Raw genomic sequence first — 15,102 nt, forward strand, 5'->3', positions numbered from 1 at the left:
CCCCCCCCCCCCCCCCCAAAGAAAAAGAGAACTACCCCCACGTAAGAACTCGCGCCCTAACATTGATCCTCGTTCGCCCAACCAAAAGATGGTCCGAACCAGCGTCCTCAGCGACGCCGAGAAGCAGGGGCAAGCGCCAGGTCGTGCTACGCCCTCCAAGGTGATCGTACGCTTTCCTCGAGTTCTCACGCAGAAGCAAGCACGACTACATTCGACGCCTTCGAGGAGGAGGTCGTCAACAACCACTCGCGGCGGCAAGATCGTCGCCGTCGTCGTCCAGCTACACCGGCCCGGTTCGTTGTTCCATCACCACTCCCAAAACCTCAAAAAACGAAAACATCCGCGCGGACTGAGTGACGTGCTTCCCTGCCAGACTGACCAAGTGCGGCGTCATCAGCCCGCGGCCAGTGATGCCGGCATCTAATTTCAGGCGTCTGAATGTCATCGAAGGACTGCACGGTAAACATGGTTCGCCACAAATCCGAATAGCAGTTTCTAGCCGTTCGAGATGCCTAATAGTCATACTTCTTTCCACGTGTCAGTAGAAGCGTCGTTCACGGAGTAGTGCCGGTTGTTGAGGCCTATTCAGGTCGGCGATGCAGGTGTGACCCTTTTCAGCGCCTGGCCGCTTACTTTTTCCGGGGCTGCCTATCATCGTCATACAGATGCTGCTGTTATGCAGTGCGGAATGCTTGTTATGCGAGCAAAAAACAGCATTCAGATCAGTCTTCGACCAAGATGCTCGGTCACGGTTTGGAAAGCAAATACACAACAATGGTAAATTGAGTAGAAATCATAAAACTCCAAGTCTTTTCCTATGCCTAATTCGCCATTATATATATGCCCCTTTACTGCCCGAGTGCGAGGTTAAATTTCTCAAGCACTGCGACGTCACATCTAATCATGAAAACTACGTGAGGCTGTTGCCCATTTCCATCTCAACCCGGGCCAGCTACGTGCCCCATCCACACACACTCTCTCTCTCGTGTCTTTTCTTTCATAGCCATCAGCCAGGATGAAGTCCTGGCCATGGTCGTCTCCACCGTCGCCATCTTATGACGGCCTATTTAGTGCTACTCAAACGAAATCGTCAAGCCCATCAATATCTTACCATTACTTCAATCCTCAGATTGAACTCCTCAGTTGTGCCATCGACTTGACGCCGGCCTTCTCCAGGTCATCCTTTCCAGGAACGACTCTCCAGCACCAACCACACCAACCCCTTCGGATACCCTCGACCTCTCTCCGCAGAATCTTGTGCTGGCTTCTCTCATCGTCCCATTCGGGTACGCAGGCGCCCACGCTCACCATCCTCACGAGCTTGGTCTTGACCACACCCCCGATGCCTTCGATCTCGTGCCTCTCGTACCCCGGGCCGAGTTGCGGGCTTGGTGTCCGCTCATAGCGCACAGAATCAAGATGTACGTCATCCGTTGCCGTCCACAAATTTGCGCCGCTGACAGCTGCGTCCTCTGCGTCGCAGTCGGTCTCATTCTCGCGCTCCTTGGCGCCGATGCAGGTCTGCTCCCGACCGCAAATGACGCCGCGGTCGCCTTCACCGATACCCGTACCCAGGCCACCGAGGACTTCACCGTATTGTGCGCGCCATTTCCAGATGCTTGAAAGTTGTCAGTGGTGGAGTCGCGGAAGTGGCGATGGGTACTTACCGCCGGTAGTCCTGATCGGCGGCGCGCATGCTCCGCCCGCATGGCTGGCAGAGCCAGACACCATCAAGCTCGCATCTGCAGATCTCCCGTCGCACAGCGTCGTCGCAAAGCGACGTTTGGGGATCCAGGGCAGGGTTCACGAGTGAGGCGATAGGTGCTTTAACACAAGCCTGGCATAACCTGCGATGGCGTTCGCGAATCACCTCGCTGGATGGGGGCTTGATAGCACAGTTCTGTTTGCGGGTTAGCGATCAATCGTTCTGATGCAGACTTCTCGATTCCTCCCCGAGCCGATACCGCATATTCCTTGGGGCTCGATTTCTCGGCCGCTCCCCTTCAGGTGTGAAGGGTTGCCTCTCTCGAAGAGAAAGCCAAGGATATACGGCACAGCATAGGACGGCATACCCTGCACACAACGGTCCCGCACCTCCGGCAACCCATCACCAGGTCCCTGGCACAGCTACCGCTCTTGCCATTGTAGGCGCGACCGTCTTCCATGTAATAATGATTGCTCGCCCTCGCGCGGAAGCGAAATGTGGATTCCGGGTCGACGGGAGCGCCCTCGTTTGAGCAGTGTAGGGTCGATGTGAGGAGGATGTTGCGGTACTGCAGCAGGCCCTGGTGAACCAGGCGCGACGTGCGGGCCAGACTGTCGAGGGTATTGAGGTCAATGTGTTCAGCAATAGCCATGACGATGCTGTGAGAGGTCTCGTGTTAGCAGTAGTCGGTGTTCTGGGGTCGAGGGAGCTTACGGGTAGCAGCCCAGAGCTTGGGTCGCCGAGCTCTGGAAGGTCGGGGTCGGCTCCGGTGCAGCAGCAGGAGCCATAGGCATACCCGGGGCTGGGAATGGAAGAGGAGCAACGACGGCAGCCATGTTGGGCTTAAGGAACTGAGTTTGATACAGGCGGTTGTGTGCTTCGATGCGTTCCGTGATGGTGGCTGCTGCTGCTGCTAAGCGACGGGCCTCGAGGACATGAAGAGGTTCGTCGTCTTCTTCTAGATCGACGAAGACGACCATGCTGGGCAACTGCTGCACGAGGGACAGCTATATTTGACCGGCGGGTTGAGACGCACGAGCAATGCTCGAGCTGCGTTGCTGCCAATCTGGTCTCGGTTCCTGACACCCGAGCCGAGCTGAGAGCTGAGGTGATGGCGTGGGAATTGGAGGGGTGGGGTTGGCTTGGGTTGGAGATGGCCCCGATGCCGCAGCTAATGCTTGTTTCTCAACCGGGATTGATGACGCAAGGGAGATCTTTTAGAAGATCATGTGGAGATTTCAGTAAAGAGAAGAAGAAAATCAAACGCAGTAGATAAGATATAAACGACGGGCGGGAGAAACAATACTACAAAGTCTCGAACACAATGTTCGAGTCCATCGCAAGTCGACGGGAAAGAGTGCCGGAACGGTGATGGAAGGATGAGGTGAGGTTCGATGCTGAGGTGAGGAGGAGCTGTGTGGCAGGGGGTGTGGGGAAAGAGAGTTTGTGGAGAGGGGAGCCACGGCGCGCGCATGCAGACGGCACCGTGGGTGCACTGAAGCCACGCAAACGCGCCAACTCGGAAAGGCGCAGGCCAAATTTGGATCAGATTAGATCGGTGACCGCTGACCTGAGACCTGGCGGGAAAAGCACAGTTGTGCACTATTCTTGAGACCACCACAACTTCGAAGCTCAGGTCAGATACAGAGGAGCTAACTCGTAGCTTTCGTTCGAACGGTGGCCACGATTGCGAATTGCAGACGCGACACATCACAGTTGAGCCTTGAGATGCTCACCAGGCCCAACGGTGTGCGACCAACGCCGCAAAACATCTGCAAAGATACTCCAGCTCAGTCAAGCTCGAAACAGAAACAGAAACGTTGGGGATCGCGACATGCACCTTAGAAAGTCCGTCTTGTTAGCGCCAGCCAGCTCAGCGCCCTGTGACCTGTGCCCCGGTGAGCTTGGGTCACCAGGACGCAGGTGCATCGGCACCGGCATGAGCTTCCCCAACACCTGTGCGCAGACTAGAATTCTCACGAGAACACTGTGCTGAGTTCCATGGCGTGCTTTCTCTCTGCCCCTTGGCGGCGGGTCGTGACCCCCGAAAGCCGGAGACGGAACACCCCACCCCGAGCCTCTCGACCGCCGAGCCGTCTTCGGTCATCCTGAGACCTCCATTTCTTTTAGCTAATATTGCCGATATTCCGAGAGTTTATATATATTCACCGTGCATAACGCGGGGGTTCTTCAGTTTACCCATGACATGTTGAGTTTTTTTCTCTGGGGAATGACCCCTGATTTTCACTTCTAGAACTTCTTGCCCTGCTCAATTGCAAAAACTCGGGTCCGGCCCGGTGCTCGCACGGATCCGCTTCCCGAGGATCGGTGCCGGAGTGCTGCACCGGCCCGGTACGTGATCGTGTATAAATACGGCTTCGATGACCGACTTGCACTTACTGACCAAATCCTCTTGCCCTGCTCATCAAGAAAACAGAACCAACTAAGGTTTCTAAGCAGACAACTGCGGTGTTAAATGAAGGCACCTGCAAAGCTCATAACTACTGCATTTCCCTCATATAGCAATAAACAAGTGGCTAGAGAGGGAGCCAGCAAAATCCGATGGCCTTTCGGGAAAGAAACCAAGCTAGGGTAAACAGCGCGGGAAGGAGCATTCGTGTGATAGCAGAAAGTCCTTCTAACTTGCGCTGCAAATTACAGTATGACAGAAGAATACGTGGTGGAAGTGGGTAGCAAGGGAGACATTCCTTAAATAGGGATAGGGACTCGGCAAACCGGTGATCTCGGCAGCTGTGACTGAATTGCGTAGCAGATTCAACTTCGTTCTGGGTCTCATCCTCGAAACGGACCTCGAGCGAGGTGGCCAGCTCAACGTTCTCCAGGGCTGTCGTGAAGTTGGTATAAGGTAGTCCCACCGGCGTAAGACAATACGCAAGGTATACTCGCGGGGCGACAACGCCGGATAGAGTCGGTTCTATCGAGACTCTCATGTACTCCAAGAAAGCCTTCGGCTGGATACCAAATATCACCAAGATCTTTTCCCCAATTGAAGTTTCTGAAAGAGAACTTGGATTACCACTGGCTGGCTGTCTGCAACGTCTTCTAAGCTGTTTGGTTCTAAGCATTAAGTAGTCACAAGCGCACTGCTAAAATCAATTAAATGAATGTGACACAGTAGCCAGAATGAATCGTGACCTAAAATGGCAAAAAAAGCAAATGAGAAACTCCTCGACGGGGAATTGAACCCCGGTCCCCTGCGAATCGTGTTGCCATGACAAGCAGATATCCTCACCACTAGACTATCGGGGATGTTGCGTTGTGGCTCGATCGCCGTTGAGGCCTCATGGAGGACCCACAGGCTGCGGTGGGACCGGTCGTGGTGGAACAGGCTCGTGTAAGTGCTCGGTCGGCGACACGGGGAGGGACAGAGCGTTTGGCATGGCCTGGTGAGACGAACAGAAAAATCTGTGCCTCGCTTTTAGTTATGCGGTTCCCAAGTGCGTGGAACAAAGTCGATAATTGCGACCTGGCGAAGTTCGGTGGTGAGGTCTAAAATCATCATGGAGGTGGCGGGGTGCTGCTTTTACATGACTCGTGAGTGTGTGATGTTGTTGGGAAGCGCCTGCGACGGAGACCACTTGGGTGATACCGCTGGATCGATCGCTAAAGCAATTGAAATGACTTACTCACTGTTTCTTTAAAGACGTCAGATCTGCCCTTCGTATCGTATGACTGTTACTAAGCTGGAATTTCCTCTCCAGATGCCCGTTCCAGCTTGTGATATTTGCTGTAATGCCTTTTTGCTGGAGGTCAAGGCAAGGTCTCTCGCCTTCGCACATAGGTATTCATGAGGGATAAGTTAAGAACGACAGAAGTGAGGACCAGACAACTAGTTCAATCGAGCGCTACCAGAGTCGATCAGCATGAAAAAGATGGATTGAAACTTAGATGCTGGTTTATGTGACTTTCTTAGAGACCCACTCCGTCGCGGGAGGACCAGAACGTAGCCAAGTCCGCCTTGTTGCCTGCCGAACACGCCGAGGACCTCTTGGCCTTCCTTTGTCAATAGGAGCAGCGCGATACGGACTGTGGAATCCTTATGGTAAAGCAGGATTGATGAGTGGGAACTGGGTCTTCAGCCAGTCTATGAGATCGGTGACTGAGACCTTAAGTTTGGTGCCAACATAACGTTTTCAAAGACCCTTCAACACAACCGCCAACTCTAGTGCTTCGGCTAAAATATCACCTTTCTTAGACATGTTGGGTACGATCTCCGCTTGATTGTCTATCTGCGCGGAGGAGCCTGTCATCATTGTAGTCTCGCAAAACGACACCTAGCACTACTTCACATGTGCACACAAGCTCACTTTTCGAGGCAAGGCGATGCCCTCGATCTCACCACGGGGCAACGCGCATCCACCTCCCTTTAGATCGATTAGAGATCACCAGCCTTGCGCCACCCAGCAACACGGAAGATGGCCCACTCCTCCCAGAAGCTCTTGGACTTGTCAAGTACCTTCTCAGCAGGAGGCTGGGAGCTGGCACCTTGAGGACGGAGCACCTTGCGACCCTTCCCAGCGCTGATGGGCAGGATCTCCTGCTCAATCTTCGCAACGCCAGTTCCCCTCAGAACTCCGCCCAAAGAATCGACAGCCTCGGCCGCGACGCGAGTGACCCTTCGACCAGGCACAAGCAGAGAGGTCTCAAAGCCGGTACGCTTGGTCTCGCCCAGGAACTCCCTCGAGCCGTTCTCGTCGGTGAGCTCATAGAAGCGCCACACCTTCGTCTCGGTATCGCCGTTCCAGGACACATACACCGTCGTGCCGTCCTTGTTCTCGAGCGCCACGATCGCGGGCTCCTCGGTGGGTAGGCCGGTCCAGTTGAAACGGAAAGCGCGGTAGTTCTCCACCGCGACACCGAGATCGCCCGAGTCCATGTACGCGTGAAAAACGGGCGTGCCGTCGGCCTTGAACTCGGTCACGGCCCCGGAGGACCCCCAGTTGACCAGCGCGTTGCCGCCCGGCAGGATCTGCGTCGAACCCTGGCTCTTAGACAACAAGTCGTCGGGAGGATAGAAGCCCTGCACGAGCTCCGCCGCCCAGGTGCGGGTGTTGACGCGGATGATCTTGCCGCTGCTGGTCGGCGCGGTGTGGACCTCCTTGCCGCCGCCGTGCTCGGTGCCGTGGGCGCTGTTGTCGTACAGGCTCAGGACCTCCTCGTCGCCGTCCTGAGACAGCCAGCGCGCGTGGTGCTGGAAGCAGAAGTCGACGCCTTCGCCGAGGGTGAACGAGGAGTTGGTGCCCGCCAGACGCCAGATGATGGACCCGTCGGTGCCGTTGATCTTGTGCACGGAGCAGGCGTCGCGAGCGGAGATGAGGTAGTTGCCCGCGGCATCCTTGTCAACGCTGTTGATGTGGAAGTAGTCCCATGCGTCAGAGCTGTTGTAGCCCGAGCCGGCCTGGCCGGGGTTGATGGGCAGGATGGCCTCTATGTTGTGTAAGAAATGGATGCTTAAGTGAGGGCTATGCTGCTTACCTTCGGGAGTGACATGGTCAAGGCTGGACCACTCAAAGAGCAGCTTGCCAGTGGCGATGTCGAGCTCTGGCAACTTGTCAATCTCACATGCAGGGCACTGAAGGGAATAAGTGGTCTTACCTTGAATTATGGCGTTCACAATCCACTGCTGCTCGGGCTTCGCTCCCCAAGGCGTCAAGTCTCTGGGCACAGGCTGATAGATCTGGATCAAGCCCGTCTCCTCATTGACGACATGGAACTCATGCTTGTCAACAAGCTTATGGTTTCCAGCTCGCAGCTCTCTGATCGTCTCATAATGCTGGTTCAGGAACGTAATGTGCCCATGACCGTGCCCATACCCGGGGTTATGATCCCCCTCAAAGCTGAACAAGACATCCTGCCCGCGCCAGCGCGCCGCCTGGAAGTTGGTCGACCAGATGCTGTAGATGGCATACCCGGACCACACGAGCTCGCCGTCGTCGCGGAAGATGTACGGCCCTGCCTGGCGCGGACCGTGCTGCTCCGTCGGGGTGTCCGGTAGGCCCGCGAACGGGGCGACGAAGAGATAGCCCTGCTCGACGCCCGCGGTGGCCGGGATGGTGATGTTGAGGCGGGGCGGGGCGAGGTCGGGGCGCGTCCGGAACTGCCAGTCGGCGGACGCCAGGGGCATCAGGAGCGCCGAGGTGGCGATGAGCGTGGTCAGGTGCTGCTTCATTGCGAAGGTCGGATGAACCTAGGTGCGTCAGCTTTCCGTCGGGTTACCCATTGCGAAGAATAGGTACATTCACCTTGGTGAAGTACATGAACCCTAGATATCAAAGACTTTTGAGAGAAGGTATCCTCCACTGCTGATTTCCTGTGTCTGTTGTTTGCAATTTCTTGACCGTGAGACTGCGTTGAAGACCTGAAGCGAAAAAGGGTTTCTCGGTGATGACCCCGCCCTTTTCAACTCGACAGAGTTCCCCCTCACGATGGATCGGCGTATCTACATCACCATCCCTGCGTCTGTGTCCGAACATGTGGGAATAATTGCATCATGAAAGTTGGAAACGACGCGATCAACTTCGATATTGGATGTAACAGAGTCCGGTTTCGTCTCACCGGCTTGACTCATTTCCTTCCCATCCAGCATGTCATGTCCTACATCGGAGAGCCTCGAGCAGCTTGGCGACCGACACAAATAATACGCAGAGAACGTATTCAGGTAAGAGACAAGTATCAACAGCATTACGGACCAAAAATTAGCCAGGCCTTGGTGCTGCACGTTGAAAACTCTTTCATTGCGTGCTCAGCGTGACTTCTCCGACACTGCAACCTTTTGAATGCAGCTCGGGTCCTGCAAGAAGATCACCACCAGATATGCTATCCGGTATCAAGTTTGTCACTGCAGCTTCTCCAAGATGATGTCAAGAATACCCCTCCGGCAGTGGCCCCGGAAGCGCATGCCGTGCCCCCCGCTAGCGTGGGGGACCAAGATTCCTTCACCATATTCATTAGGAAACCGAAAGCCAACAGACGAACTATAAAGCTATTGCGTGCTCGAGATGCGTATGATGTGCTTCCATCTTCTCCATATAAACCAAGAATCCGGCCGTTGACGTCGGCTACCCGACCCGGCACCGAAACCCCCCGCCGAAATCAGGACCCTGCACGGACACTGTCCGGCGGCCCCACAGCGACCCAAAGGGCCCCCCCGCCGGTTCTCCATCGGCGGATGAAACTGGGCGAAGAAAATTCCCGCTTCGCGCACCGTCATTCCCGCCATACCCCGGTCTCTCAAACCCGTCAATGAGAACTTAAAGCGAGTCGGGGAGAGAGTCAGACCGTGTGACTGGCGAGGGCTGCGTTGTCGATTGCGTGATGGGCCTGCGAATTTTCTTCGTCTCTCGCACTACCACGACCTCTTGAGATCCTCCTCGTTCACTGCTGAACGCACATATTACCCACTTCCAAATCGGTCTCAAACGTCCACGCGGCAACTTATCCCAGTTCCTGCAGACCAGGACTTTGATCATCCGATACCACGTGGGAGAAACGTCGGCATTCCACTAGCGAGAGATGACGAGCTACCAGGCCGTCCGGCCCCGCTCCGACGAAGAAGCCCGAGCGCCGGCTACGCCCGCCTCGCCGCCGCCTCCGTACCCGGACACGGATGCGGACGCCTCAGCGGCACCCCGCGAAGATCAGCCCCTGCTTCGCGACCCGGGCGCCGCGGTCACGGACGGCGAGACATGGAAGCCCCCGCCCGGCTTCAGCTGGATCGAGCTGGCCATCATGTCCAACGTCTTCCTGTACGGCTTCGACGGGACCATCACGGCGGCGACCTACGCCGTCATCAGCTCCGAGTTCGACGCGGCCAACACCGCGTCGTGGCTCACGACCTCGTACCTCGTCACCAGCACCGCGTTCCAGCCGCTGTACGGCAGGTTTTCCGACATCTTCGGGCGGAGGGTGTGTTTCTTCGTCAGTAGCATCACGTTCGGGCTCGGGTGTCTCGGGTGCGGGTTGGCGGGGGATATTGTGTTGTTGAACTGCATGCGCGCGTTGACTGGTTTTGGCGGTGGAGGTCTGATGACGATGGGTGAGTTATAGCATGAGCCTCACAAAGAGGATAATGGCTGACTGGAACTAGCGACCATCGTCAACTCGGACATGATTCCTTTCCGCAAGCGCGGCATGTATCAGGCCCTCCAGAACGGCATGTTCGGCTTCGGCGCCGTGGCGGGTGCTTCGTTTGGTGGCTCGATCGCCGATCACATCGGTTGGCGCTGGTGCTTTCTTCTGCAGGTCCCCGTGTCGGTGTCGGCGCTCGTTCTCGGCGCAATGGTCATCAAGAACCCCGAAGGCGGCTTCGACATTGACACGACCGACTTCAAGGCCATCTGGACCCGCGTCGACGTCTCTGGTGCGCTGCTGCTCGTGGTGGCTATCTCGGTGCAGCTCGTCGGTCTGAGTCTAGGCGGCAACGAGCTTCCCTGGGGCAGCCCTATCGTTATCGGGACTTTGGTGGGCAGCGTGCTGCTTCTTGTGCTGTTTTTGGTCGTGGAAGCCCGGACGAGGGCGATTCCTGTTATTCCGCTGAGAATGTTGAGAGGGAGACTGCCGGTTTTGACGCAGATATCGAATGTTTGTGCTGGGTTGGCGGCGTACGCTGTGAGTGGATGGATACTGACAAAGTTGAGTTCTTTACTAATCGCTAACATCTGATGTAGTATCTCTTCATGCTGCCGCTCTTCTTCCAAGTCGTCTTGCTTGATTCCGCAACGAAGGCCGGTGCGAGACTGGCGATCCCTTCGCTGGCGACTCCCCTCGGAGGCCTGGTGGCCGGCATCGTCATGTCACGATGGGGCAAGCTCGTCTGGCTGGTTCGCACGGGGGCTTTCTTGATGCTCTTCGGCAATGCGCTTGTCACGGCTTTGCAGTTCCAGGACAGCAAGTGGAAGTATCTGGTCTACATCTTCCCGGCGAACCTCGGACAGGGAATTATCTACCCGGCTATTCTGTTCACCACCTTGGCTTCCTTTGACCATGCCGGTAAGATGAGCTCAGATCGTGTTCCTGTCTTATGCTAACCTTGAAACCCCCACAGATCACGCAGTGTCAGCCTCAACTGTCTACCTAGTTCGCTCGCTGGGCACCGTCTGGGGCGTCGCCATCACCTCGGCCATCGTCCAGACCACTCTGAGCGTCCGACTCCCCGACGCCCTCGGTGATATCCCCGACAAGTGGAGAGTATGTGTTACACCACCCCTCCTTTCTCGACTCTGCTATCGCTGGCTCTGGTGTGCAACTTACTAACAAAATTCTGCGTCGCAGCTCATCGACGAGATCCGTCACTCTGTAACGGCCCTCAAGACCCTCCCGGTGGAGGTGCGCCTCCCTGCTCGCATGGTCTACTACGAGGGCATTCGATACGCGTTCGCGGCGTCCACAGCTTTTGCTGCCATTGCTCTGATTGCGGCACTTTTCGCCAGCCCGCGCGGTCTCCGTAGCACTCACAAATAAGTAAAAGAGGATCAATGCCAGGGGCGAGTGGTCACGCCATTTTGAGATCCATAAAACGGATGGCCGTGATCGGTGCGAGGGGGGAGGGGTAGTCTAGACTCAGGTTATGGACGTACGATGATGAAGGACAAGGCTTTTACGTCGTCGATGGGGTGTGCATCTGAAGGCTAGACAGGGCCAAGATGTGACATTTGATAGATACATAGAATGGATAGAATAACTGGTGCGCTGGGAATGGATGGATAGACAAAATGAGAAACATTTCGGAGTAGATGCGGTTGAAGGTTGCAACATCCGCAAGCCCGCGCAAACGCGTGGTCGGTGACTTCCCGACTCTTAACGGCTGTTGTTCCTCAAGATCCCGAATCGTCGGGTTGAGAGTTACAACGTTCAATCCTTCCATGTCGAAAGTTTCCACCTTAAAACATGGCGTCTGCGTCTCACTCGATTGCGCAACTGCACATGCATATCACGGAATTGCTGAATCATCCAGAGCACATGCAGTGCTGCGCCGATGATGCAGGGGCCTGGCAGGTGCTGTTGGCTGCTTGAGCCTTGAGGGTACGACGTAGTGATGCAAGACGTCTGTGATAGATGTATATAGCCATTACTTGGAAGAAGATACGCGAGTCTCTGTATCGGAAGTGAAAGCATTTTTTAACTGCAAGCATTTGTGAGCGATAGGTCATCACGATTCAGAATGTCTTCGAAGGGTCTCGACAACAGTGGCTCTGAGACTGACGTGAACGTCATCGGCGACGAACTTCCTCCTTCAACCGGGGACGTCCTTGGGTCTGTTGAGCCTCATGTCTTCTCTAACCCCAGACGTGCCGCGCACTGGCAACAGGTCTACGATGATGCGACATATGAGGGCAGACACAGGTTTGATGCCTCGTTGACATGGTCAGCTGAAGAGGAGAAGAGGCTCAAGAAGAAGGTACTACTCCATCATGTTTCTCTCAGTTTCGGAATGATCAATCGTTTGCTAGCATACTAACCAGTCGTCCCTAGCTCGATTGGAGGATCATGGCTTGGGTTTGGATCATGTTTTCGAGCCTCGACTTAGTTCGCAGAAACATCAACCGGGCTGTCTCCGACAACATGGTGAGTTTACAACCCCTTCCCCTTCCATACGGTACAACAGACTAAGAAACTCGTGGATCAGCTCGATGATTTAAAAATGAATACAAAGTCAGTACAACCCTCCACTTCTACCAGATTCCCTGAGCCAACCGATCTCCAGCGACTACAATACCGGCCAGACGATCTACCTAGTTTGTTTCCTCGCCGCCGAGCTGCCTGGAGGCTTGATCAGCAAGAAGGTCGGGCCGTTCAGATATACACCCACCATCATTACGATATGGGGCACTCTCTGTGCTTTGCAGACAGTCATGAACAACCGCGCCAGTTTCTGGGCATTCCGAGCGGTGCTCGGATTCGTTCAAGGAGGGTATGTCAGATACCTTCAGTCAGTATGATCAGAATAACCACTTACCGATCAACTTTTCTTCCGACAGCTTCATCCCCGAGATGGTTCTGTATCTTTCCTATTTCTTCAAAAACAACGAGCTGCCGATCCGTTTGAGCGTTTTCTACACCGTCATACCCGTAACGCAGATCTATGGCGCACTTCTTGCGGCCGGCTTTCTCGCTATGAGAGGCATTCACGGATGGGCCGGATGGCAATGGCTGTGAGTCCCAAAGATTCCACGTCCCTACCACTCCATATCGCAGAAAATCGTCTCTGACCATCAATCCAGCTTCCTCCTCGAGGGTCTAATCTGCATCGTCATCGGCCTGGTCAGCTTCTTCGTCATGCCACCCTCCGTCACGGAGCCAGCCAGAGCTTTCCGGCGCCCAGACGGATCCAACAAGTGGTGGACCGAACGCGAGGAGAAGATCCTCGTCAACCGCATCCTGAGAGACGACCCCACCAAAGGCGACATGAACAACCGCACCGCCGTAACGCTACAGGGCCTCTGGGCCGCGCTCACCAACTTCGACCTCTGGCCCATCTTCCTAGTCGGTATCTTTGCCTGGATCCCCTTCCAGCCGACGGCCAACTACCTGTCCCTCATCCTGCGGGACATGGGCTATTCGGTCTTCGAGTCCAATATGTTGGCGATTCCGAGCTATGCCCTGTTCGCCGTCAACGTGCTCATCTTCGGTTGGCTGTCCGAGTACTTCAAAGAGCGATCTCTCATCTCCTCGTGCAGCAACATCTGGATGCTCCCGTTCTTCATTGCTCTGGTTGCACTTCCCGAGAGCGCGAGTCCTTGGGTTCGATACGCGCTTTTGACGGGAATCAATTCAATTCCGTACACGCACTCTATTCTTGTCGGGATGACGAGCCGTAACGCTCGCAGTGTGGGTACTCGCGCCGTGTCTACTGCCGTCTACAACATGACATACCAGGTGGGCAGCATAGCTGCGGTAAACATCTACCGAGACGAAGATAAACCATACTGTAAGAACGCCTTCGCAAACCTCACTCGTGATCAGTCTGGTAGCTAATTCATCTCTCACACAGACTACACTGCAAACAAAGCCTTGATCGGTCTTTGCGTCGCAAACATCCTGTTGTTCATCGGCATGAAGCTCTACTACATCTGGCGCAACCGCGTCTTGGAGAGGAAATATGCGGAGGCATCCGTGGCAGAAAAGCAGACCTCCATCGACATGCGCTTTGCTCATTAATCCGATGTAGTTGTCCTAATCGAGAGCGTCGTACGGTACATCCACAACGCCGACGACTACATAGTTGTCAAAGCCCTCTTGCATTTGCCCAGCGTTCGACAGCATAAGCTTCTCCGTTCCGTTGTTGTCAATCACCTCGATGCACCTTGAATGCGCCGCCCACTGTCCCACATCGACTTCAATCCACCCCGCGGGGTCCGCAGAATCCTCGTTTACGAACAACTGCTCTCGGCTGGCGCCGTCCATGATAATGATTCCCGAGCCGTCATTCTTCTTCTTGTTCGGTGTCCATATGACGTATGGGGACCCTCCGGTGGTATGTCCACCGTTGCTGGATACGATCTTCTCCCCTCGTCCCTGAATGGATGCAAATGTCAAAGGGGAGGACGAAACTTTGTAGTACCCCTCACAACCTTCGTTCGTCGCGCAGACCTCGTATGTGATGATAAACTGGTTTGTGGACTCAATGTGTGCCACAGTGGTCATCCCAGGTCTGTCCTCGTAGGCCGATGAGGCGACATCATCGACTGGCTCACTCCATGTCTTGAGGTCCTTAGTCGTGATATGCGCAAGCTTCTGCGCATGATTCTCGTCCCTCTGATCCGAGAAAAAACAGACGAATTCACCCTCGTACATGAGAAAGAATGGCTCCCACACGGCGTCGTTCCCGTTACCGGTCGTCTCCGGTCCGGCGCCGTAGACCATGTGGCTGACGAACTCCCAGTTCAAACCCCCGTCGGTGCTGGCGTAGAGGTCGAGATAGGCCTCGCTGAGATCAGCAGGAACGGACGCTCCCCCGATTAGGATTGTTCCATCAGGGTAACCGCCGAATTCCTCTTCCAAGAGATAGAAGTTGGGCTGGTATCGGAGACCCCAGCCGTTGACCTGGTCTGAGACGGAGGAGAACTCGGACCAAGTCGCGCCTCCATCGACTGACTTGTATATGGGGAAGTTGGCTTGAGGAGGCTCAGGGGGGTAGTTCTCCCACGATAGAAGGTGACTTCCGTCAGGGAGCTGGAGAGTTCGCGGATAGATTACTTTCCAGCTCGTGTAGTTCCTGTCTGGATAGAAGACGAGGTTGTTGGTGAAGTCGCTGAAAGGGGCAGGAGGGGCTCGTTGAATGATGGACTCCAACTGCGGCAGGGCAGCTACGGAACCCAAAAGGCATGCGAGAATCATAGAGGCCTTCATTTTCGCCGATAGATGATGTTCTAACCAGG

The 15,102-nt window shown here is 55.2% G+C and overlaps 5 protein-coding genes across 5 annotated transcripts; 2 read left to right on the forward strand and 3 right to left on the reverse strand.

Annotated features, from left to right (window-relative positions):
* Positions 1-1,125: 1,125 nt before the first annotated feature.
* Positions 1,126-2,685, reverse strand: CkaCkLH20_01950 (uncharacterized protein; the record flags this gene model as incomplete). Its single annotated transcript, XM_038884669.1, has 4 exons — positions 1,126-1,618; positions 1,668-1,900; positions 2,073-2,364; positions 2,420-2,685. 4 exons carry the CDS (start codon positions 2,683-2,685, stop codon positions 1,126-1,128), a joined length of 1,284 nt encoding a protein of 427 aa, XP_038750369.1.
* Positions 2,686-6,101: 3,416 nt separating this feature from the next.
* On the reverse strand, positions 6,102-7,895 carry CkaCkLH20_01951 (uncharacterized protein; the record flags this gene model as incomplete). Its single annotated transcript, XM_038884670.1, has 3 exons — positions 6,102-7,153; positions 7,202-7,267; positions 7,322-7,895. The coding sequence occupies 3 exons, from the start codon at positions 7,893-7,895 to the stop codon at positions 6,102-6,104; spliced, it is 1,692 nt and encodes a 563-aa protein (XP_038750370.1).
* A 1,343-nt stretch (positions 7,896-9,238) lies between these two features.
* CkaCkLH20_01952 (major facilitator superfamily transporter) lies at positions 9,239-11,185 on the forward strand (the record flags this gene model as incomplete). The annotated part of the gene is made up of 5 exons (XM_038884671.1): positions 9,239-9,761; positions 9,813-10,333; positions 10,393-10,714; positions 10,770-10,912; positions 10,997-11,185. The coding sequence occupies 5 exons, from the start codon at positions 9,239-9,241 to the stop codon at positions 11,183-11,185; spliced, it is 1,698 nt and encodes a 565-aa protein (XP_038750371.1).
* A 700-nt stretch (positions 11,186-11,885) lies between these two features.
* CkaCkLH20_01953 (yil166c-like protein) lies at positions 11,886-13,882 on the forward strand (the record flags this gene model as incomplete). Its single annotated transcript, XM_038884672.1, has 7 exons — positions 11,886-12,122; positions 12,197-12,289; positions 12,351-12,376; positions 12,429-12,635; positions 12,703-12,876; positions 12,946-13,652; positions 13,716-13,882. The coding sequence occupies 7 exons, from the start codon at positions 11,886-11,888 to the stop codon at positions 13,880-13,882; spliced, it is 1,611 nt and encodes a 536-aa protein (XP_038750372.1).
* Positions 13,883-13,897: 15 nt separating this feature from the next.
* On the reverse strand, positions 13,898-15,073 carry CkaCkLH20_01954 (bnr asp-box repeat domain protein; the record flags this gene model as incomplete). Its single annotated transcript, XM_038884673.1, has 1 exon — positions 13,898-15,073. One exon carries the CDS (start codon positions 15,071-15,073, stop codon positions 13,898-13,900), a length of 1,176 nt encoding a protein of 391 aa, XP_038750373.1.
* Positions 15,074-15,102: the final 29 nt, after the last annotated feature.

Source organism: Colletotrichum karsti, assembly GCF_011947395.1.
Source record: "Colletotrichum karsti strain CkLH20 chromosome Unknown Scaffold4, whole genome shotgun sequence".
NCBI lineage: Eukaryota > Fungi > Ascomycota > Sordariomycetes > Glomerellales > Glomerellaceae > Colletotrichum > Colletotrichum karsti.